We start from the raw sequence: 7,909 nt of genomic DNA, 5'->3' as shown, positions 1-7,909 counted from the left end.
TTCTTCAATCTTTTTTCTTTCCACACACTCGCTGGCCGAATCAGTAAGATCTTCTTGGTCTGCTGATGCAAAACTCTCTCGAGAGTCTTCTGTTTCAGAACCAGCAGTATGTTCTTCCGTTTTAGAGGCAGACACTTGCGTTGGGCTAGTGTAAGTTTTAGTAGGAAGAGGAGGAGGAGGAAAGGTTTGGTCTTGTTCGGATGATGAAATGTAGAATTTGAGACCAATCTTACCTTTAACAGAAGAGAGAAGCCATTTCTTATCCAACGTGAAGCGCTGGTACACTTGGTCGTCCTGGTAAACAATGTTACAGAGAGGAATCTTGACTCTGCCGAGGAAACTTCGACCGGGTACTGGTCTTCTTTCGTGGTAAACAGAGACTTCAATGTGTTGGTTGTGATGGCTTATCACACTTTGGTCGTAATCAAAGTAGAGTTTCTGGTTCCAAACAGGGTTAAGGCTTTTGGGTACAGTTCTGGTTTTGCTTAACTGATTAAGGAAATCAACTTCTACAAAAGGACTTGCTGAGCCTTGGCCATCTCTGGGCATAAGATATTGAGCATCAACCACGTGCACGACCAGTTTTCTGATGTTTCTCATTGTGGGTTTCTTGGGTTCTTGGAGTGCAAGGGAGGTTTAAAAGGGGAAGAATCTAGAGGAGAGAAGCCTAATTGTTGGGGAAGAAAGGTATTTATTCTAATTATACTTAGCACGAAAGAAGCTTGTTTATGAGCTGAAGTAAAGAATGTGATTATAAAGAAGCTGCTTTTGTCTCTTATTGAGGTACAAGTTTTTGTAGGATTTTTTTTTTTGCCTTTACAGGAAGATGAATACGGAGGAAAAGTATAAAGCTACAAATGATTACAAGTCGAGCAAATGCGGGGAAAAGGCTTTATTAATTTTTACTTCTATGCAAAGCTCAAAGCAATCAATCCTTTTGCATAATCACTATATAAAAAAAAGAGAGGTTGGTTTACATCATTCATTTTATATATTTGTATCAGGTTTAAATAATGTTAAATTTTTGCATCAATTAAAAATGACTTAGAAAGTGGTGATGCAAAGTAAATATTTGCATTAATTGGTGTAATCAATGTTAATTTATATCACTTACAAAACATAAATGATGTAAGTTCTACTTCTAAATCAGTTTTACTGAATTGATATAAAATATTCGTATCATTTATCAAAACTAATGTAAAATATTTTTATTATTATCTAAAAACTGATGTTAAAATAAAAATTATAATAAATGATATTAAAATATTTTTTTGGTCCTACAATATTTAATATATAATTATTATATCTTAAAATCATATTATATTAACATTTGGTCATATATAATTATAATTTTAATAGATAAAAAGTATTAATGGGTCAAAAATTCACATCGAATATAAAGATTAGTGGTAGTCTATAAATATATTCTATCAAAAAAGAACAAACTAATGAAATACAGGAAAAAAAACTTTGAACAGTAGAAACATATACTTAACATGCATCAAAATTTTGATATTTGTAATCGGTTTCATCTATTCATTAAGTGATATGCATAATTATATATAATAAGATTAATATTTAAACATGAAATTTTTAAAAATTGTTTTAACATTGATCTTTCTTAAAAATAGGAATATGATCAATATTTACGAGCTCAAAAATTAAAATATTAAAAAAACTCTAATTTGGTTTAAATTAAACATATTAACGAAAATTTACCTCTTTAACATTTTAATTTGATTAAGGATAAAAATAATAATTTAAGAGTTCCCAAGTCATATGATGGAATGGGTTATGATAGACGCACGAATTAAAAATTAAGAGCTGAGCTATGATAGACGGTAGAAAAAAAAATGAAAGTGTTAAAATCATATGGTGAGGTGATTAAATAAGGTTTGACACCTCTACATGTTTGCAAATCCGATTATAAAAATCTATCATTTATCCCACATATTTGCAATTGCATTACAACATAAATTCAATTCTACACATTATTTGCAATTGTCAATTCAACTACATATTTATCTTACTTTCTGAGTTGTGGGTTCCATCATAATTATTAAGTATAAAATAAACAGATTGAAGAATTTGTCTTTTTTTTTAAAAAACTCAAATCTTGGCATATGGAGGAATAAGTCTACTTTTTTTATTATTATGGGGAGATTTTCAAAAATACTCTTTTTCCTATGTCACTTTTTAAAAATACTCTTTCATGTTGTCCATTTTCAAAAATACCCATTTTCTATGTATAAAACAACTAAATTCTAAGTCCTAAACTCTAAATACTAAACCCTAACCCCTCAAAACTATATTTAGAGAACCCAAACCTAAAAAAATATTTAACAATGAATTTTACATATTGTAATTGTGTAAAAGAGAGTAAAAATAAAAATGTTTAAAAAAGGGTATTTTTGAAAAGGGATATTCTAAAAAGAGTATTTCTAACAAATTCTCTTTATTATTTGCATGATGTGATGACTATTTGTTTCACACAAAAAATAGAACAAAGAAAGATGAGAGGTGAAGTATAATGATTAATTAAAATTTAATAAGGCAAGTTAGATATAAAATATTATTTTTTTCAATTTGATTGGTTATTAAATATTTTGAAAAGTATTGATGTATTTTCTTTTTTTATAAAGTAAGTAAATTGCAGAGATTAGTATTTGATAATTTTACCATTGATGATTATTATTTATTTGTTCTTTGAGATATTTATTTGTGGTAACAAGATGATGTAATTTTGATAAGGGATAAGGTTAGTTCTATATATGTACTTCCAATAGTAGGATTATCTAAAAATCATTAAAAATATATAAATGTGCCAAACTAATGTAATTTAAAATTGTAAATAAAACCAAGAAATAAAATGTTTTTGGTTAATAAATATTGTCATCTTTTGAATTCTGCAAAAAAAAATTCTTATACGGAAACATTTTATACATTTCATGATAATGTGTATATTGTTGCCAAGAAATAGTATAGAGATTTTGTAGCTAATACTGTAATAATTATCATCTTTTATTTTAAACAATAATTCTCATATTTTGGATTTTGTAAACCTTTGCTCATAATAATGTGAATATATGAAGGAAAAAAAATTATTAATGAGGTTTTTTTAGTGTTAAGCTATAACAAAAAAAATATGGATACTGTTGCCAAATTTTAATATGTAAATCTTTGTATATATGTATATTTGAGATTAAGTCAAAAAATGTATCTGGTCAATATTTTTTTCACCACCAATATTAAGTTTTAAAATTAATATATAGGAGGAGTTTAAGTATTTTATATATCCCTCGCCTTCGGTAAGAATGTAATTTTGACAATTTCACAGATATTTAAAATAATTAAATATACAAACATACTTCGATTTAATATATCCCTACCTAAATCATAATAACTTAAATACAAAGAATATTAGCTTTGTATGAGGAGAAAACCTGAAAACTAGTTGCAAAAGTCGTATTGAAAATGTGAAACAATATTATTTTAAAAATAACTCTAAAACGGCACTCTCTATGAAACATAGAGATTAGAAGTTAACATTTTTAGTTAAATATTAAAATTTCATTGTTTATTTTATTTTATATTTCCCTGGTTTATTGTTTATATAATTTGGAACCAGTTATAATGGTAAAATGGTAGTATACGTATTACAACAAATAAATTATATTCAATATCTCTAAATGAACAAAAATAATTTCTTCAATTTGTTATAAGATAGTTATTTTTAGTTAAAAATCCTCTCACAAATTTTAGTGTATTTTTAATAAGATTATATATATATATATATATGCATATATTGTGTATCTTAGATAGTTATTATACAAGATATACCTAGATTCCATATACTGATCATGTACACGAATAAAAGAGATCCAAACAGTTGTATATTCTTTTACATGGTATCATAACCTTAACCTACACTCATTTTGTTTCTTTTGTGAAACACCTCCTCTCTCATTTTATCATTTATTATATTTCTACCAGCAAATTCCTTTTTTTTTTTATTTTGTTTGTTTATCTCCTTGTTTCATGATGGCTGAGACTACTCTAGCTGCGTACGAAAAATCATTCGGAATCACCCAAATTCGTGCCTATATTTTTGTCACTCTTGATTTGAATAAGTTGAATTACGAGGTGTGGCGTGAACTTTTCGAGACTCACTGCCTAAGCTTTAGTGTCCTTGGTCACATCGATGGATCCTCGTCACTGACTCCAATGACCGAGAAAAGGTGGAAGGAACGTGATGGACTTGTTAAGATGTGGATATATGGAACCATCACTGATTCACTTCTAGACACCATCATTAAAGTCGGGTGCACAGCTCGAGACTTGTGGATTTCCCTAGAGAATCTCTTTCGTGATAATAAGGAGGCTCGTGCACTTCAATTTGAAAATGAATTGCGCACAATGACGATTGGTGATCTCTCTGTACATGAGTATTGTCAAAAGTTGAAGTCACTTTCAGACCTTTTGACAAACGTTGACTCTCCCATATCAGATCGTGTTCTAGTCATGCACTTACTCAACGGTCTCACAGAGAAGTATGATTACATCCTCAATGTAATCAAACACAAGTCTCCATTTCCCTCTTTCACTGAAGCTCGCTCCATGTTGCTTATGGAAGAAAGTCGTCTCTCCAAACAAAGCAAGCCATCCTTAAGCAACACATATCACCCTTTCTTGCCAAATGTCTTGTTTCCCGTCCCTGGTCCGCAAGAACGCTACCCACAAGAATATCACAATAACATGATCAGCAACAACCACAATAACTACATGGGATACATTTGTAATGGGAAAAATAATTGTGGCAGTTGTACTAGTTGTAGCCAGTACTACAATAATAACAATTGGCGATTCAACCCTAATTCAACTTGGACTTACAGTCATCCTCAATGCGCATACCCGTATCCTCAGGGTGGATCAAGATTCTTTCATAACCAAACGTACCATCCCCAACAACTGCCACTTCACATGCCTACCACCACATCACACAAACTGGCACCAACCAGCATACTTGGGGCAAATAATCCGTACCTACCTGGTGATGCTAATGTCAATTATGTCTCGGCATGCATGAGAGACCAATCGACTTTTATGCCATCTCATCATTCTCATGCATATACTTCCATGCCCCTCTCAACTCCCACCGAAGAGACATGGTACAATGGTACCAAAGACACAAATAACGTTTCTTCATAACTAGGTATTCTATATATTTTTCTTCTAATTCGAACATCATCCTTAACTATATGTGATATCAATCATATATACTTAATGTTACTCATTTAAGTCCTGGTATTCTTTATTTTTCTTCTAAGTTACACAATTTGATTAATCTTTTTCTTTGTTTAATTTCACATTAAGAATCTTTTTCTCGGTTTGTTACTAACAATGATTGTATCACTAGATTTGATTGCTCGGTTTTTATGCTAAGGATAGTCATACCATGAAACAGCTTTGCGCCGTGTACCCAGCGACTCCATCAACATCCGAGCAACTTTCTTTAGCTATCCCTTCATAATTTGAGTTTATATATATAATAAAACGACTGACTTGTTGATAACATTGTGTCATGCATATCAGATGGATTAACATGTTCTTATCCCATATAGTATTATTCTTCTTTGTATAAAGCAAAATGTACCTTTTAAAGTTATTTGTTATAGCAATTAGGACCGTTGTGATAATTAATAATGAATAAAATATTATCTATCAGTGTTCTTATTTTATTTGAGTTTATTCACTCCATTGAAAAATGAAAAGTTAGAAAACCATAACTTATTTTTCTTAATTAATTTCGAAAATTCATCTGGTTTTATAATATAGAACAACCTCAATATCACCAGATACCAAAAAACAACAGGGTTTGAATCTGTTCTATGTTAAGGGAGCAATTCAAACGACAAATATAGAACAACCTTACTATTAACGATCCAATGTATGCCTTAGACCAATAATCATCTTCCCGAAAACAACATGTCATGACTCAAATTGACTAAATGTGTATTCACACGTCAAACATGACAATTCCTAAGTGCAATGCTATATGTCCTCGTTGTGGCACTAATAAACCAGCTTTTGTTTGCTAGCTATAAAATGCTAAAAGCTCACTTGAGAATGTCGTCTGTTGCGTTACATCATAGGTGATTCAGTGACTGACTTTAGATGGAGAACCCCATTTGATGCCGAAAGCTCAGGCTGCTAGAGTGAGATGTAGAATGTGATCTTTTAACTCTCACACCACCTTCTGCAATGTCTTGGTTTTGTACCACTGTAACAAAGAACTTGTGCCTGTCATTTGTTTCCATTGGAACACAGTACTCACTACTAAAACAGGCGTTTATGTTCTTCAACTCCAGGACAATCAGAGTCATATCCAGATATCAGATTATTGTCCGACTCTTCTTCTTCTTCTTCTTCTTCTTCGTCTGACCAAACTGGATAAACTGTCTTGCTACTGTTCTTCCCCAAGTGAGTCTCAACAGATCTCTGATACAGCCCCCGACTTCTATCCAAAAACCCTTCATTCATCATGTTTGCAAATTTTTCCCTGATTTCAACGAGAGGGTGCTTTTCAATGAGATGCCGCCTATCATATGCTTCTCTAAGGATCACTGTCTGTGTATCACATTTCATAGAAATGTAGAATATACCAGGGTGACGCTCAAATACTTTGGTGAACTTCTGGGGAAGTGCAAACGGTTTACGAAGATTGCTAACGTTTTGCCTCTCCGTCTTTCTCCCGATTGTTAGATGAAGAAGTTCGTGAAACACTCCGACATTTCTCTTCTCAGACAAATCAGTTCTTGGATCCAAATGAGATGCATCAACATAAGGTGACGTATAAGGGAGTCTCTGCCATTCTTGGAGCCACTCTATGCTCTTCCTCTTCAATCCAAACCCTCTCGTAAATTTCACAGGGAAGGCCATATGATCATTATCTCCAACGGCCTCTCTCAGTTGCAGTTGGGAAACAGCGAGGCTATCATCCCAATGTATCAATTTCAAACCAACAAGGTCGGTAGACAACTTCACTAAACAGAACAAATCCGGGTGCTTAGGAATCAATGAATCTCGATAATCATACGGCAAACCCAAATCCCACCTGAGGTGATCAATGGAATGTAGAGGAAGTGTTCTTTCACAAGTAAGCATAAGAAGTTTACACAACCTCACTAGAACATCCCCTGTATCCACCCTTAAAACATCAGCTTCTTCACAATAAAGGTCCATCGCCTCACGCGTTAAACCGAAGGAAGGAACACGAGTACCAGCACTATCCCAATAACAATGCTCCACGAAAATATTGGGGTATCTCCGAATAAAAGCAGAAAGCTTAAGATCTTGAGGTAAACCAAGCTGACCACGGTGAGGCAAAAGCTTGAAGATGGGTAGTCTCAAATCAGGAGAAGACGAAATAACCGAAACGAGATTACACACAGCTTTAAGATGCTTTTCACGAATCACAACAGCATCAAGTTCTTTATCTTTCACCCATTTCAACTTTACGTTAACTAAACCACATCTCTGCTGAAAAAAATCAAACCTTTCTTTACATTTACACAAACTAACCCTTCCCTGCAGCAACCACCGCATTGTAGCCAAACCTGCGTACTATATAACACAGCTTAAAGTTTCGAAATTTACAGCTAAATCGGTCAAAGTTTGCATCTTTCATGTAAAAAATTAAAGCAATTTGTGAGGTTTTATGGAAATTTTAGAAGAACAATACAAATCTATATCATGAAAAGTATGTGAATCGACGTGATGGTACCTGCAATTACATCTTTTCTCGGTGAGACGAACACAGTCGGTGCGCAACGACGGCAAAGTTACAGAGACGACGGCAGCTAAAGAGTTCTGTTCTTTTTTTCGATGGGCCGTTGCTGAGCCCATTAAA

General features: G+C 32.7%; 3 protein-coding genes across 4 annotated transcripts in view; 1 reads left to right on the top strand and 2 right to left on the bottom strand.

Moving 5' to 3' along the window:
• The window catches only part of LOC104725290 (FT-interacting protein 1-like), a 4,047-nt gene extending 3,447 nt beyond the window's left edge, over nt 1–600 (bottom strand). The window contains exon 1 of the mRNA XM_019232240.1: nt 234–600. Coding sequence (XP_019087785.1) covers nt 234–600 — 367 coding nt within the window. The remainder of the gene's footprint in view (nt 1–233) is intronic.
• On the top strand, nt 4,020–5,723 carry LOC104725288. The gene is made up of 2 exons (XM_010443919.2): nt 4,020–5,212; nt 5,417–5,723. The coding sequence occupies exon 1, from the start codon at nt 4,039–4,041 to the stop codon at nt 5,206–5,208; it is 1,170 nt and encodes a 389-aa protein (XP_010442221.1). The 5' UTR covers nt 4,020–4,038; the 3' UTR covers nt 5,209–5,212; nt 5,417–5,723.
• LOC104725287 (protein ROOT PRIMORDIUM DEFECTIVE 1) lies at nt 5,908–7,852 on the bottom strand. 2 transcript variants are annotated; one of them, XM_010443917.2, is made up of 2 exons: nt 7,784–7,852; nt 5,908–7,623 (listed from the first exon to the last, which is right to left on the bottom strand). In XM_010443917.2, the coding sequence occupies exon 2, from the start codon at nt 7,603–7,605 to the stop codon at nt 6,337–6,339; it is 1,269 nt and encodes a 422-aa protein (XP_010442219.1). In that variant the 5' UTR covers nt 7,606–7,623; nt 7,784–7,852; the 3' UTR covers nt 5,908–6,336. The 2 variants fall into 2 exon arrangements, with proteins under 2 accessions (XP_010442219.1, XP_010442220.1); XM_010443918.2 differs by having other exon boundaries at nt 5,908–7,616.

Source organism: Camelina sativa, chromosome 11 (assembly GCF_000633955.1).
Source record: "Camelina sativa cultivar DH55 chromosome 11, Cs, whole genome shotgun sequence".
NCBI lineage: Eukaryota > Viridiplantae > Streptophyta > Magnoliopsida > Brassicales > Brassicaceae > Camelina > Camelina sativa.
The sequence above is the reverse complement of the archived record's forward strand: the minus strand, read 5'-3'. Positions and strand labels throughout refer to the sequence as shown.

Coding starts and splice junctions, on each gene's coding strand:
- LOC104725288 (XM_010443919.2), top strand. CDS start 4,039: ATGATGGCTGAGACTACTCTAGCTGCGTACGAAAAATCATTCGGAATC.
- LOC104725287 (XM_010443917.2), bottom strand. CDS start 7,605: ATGCGGTGGTTGCTGCAGGGAAGGGTTAGTTTGTGTAAATGTAAAGAA.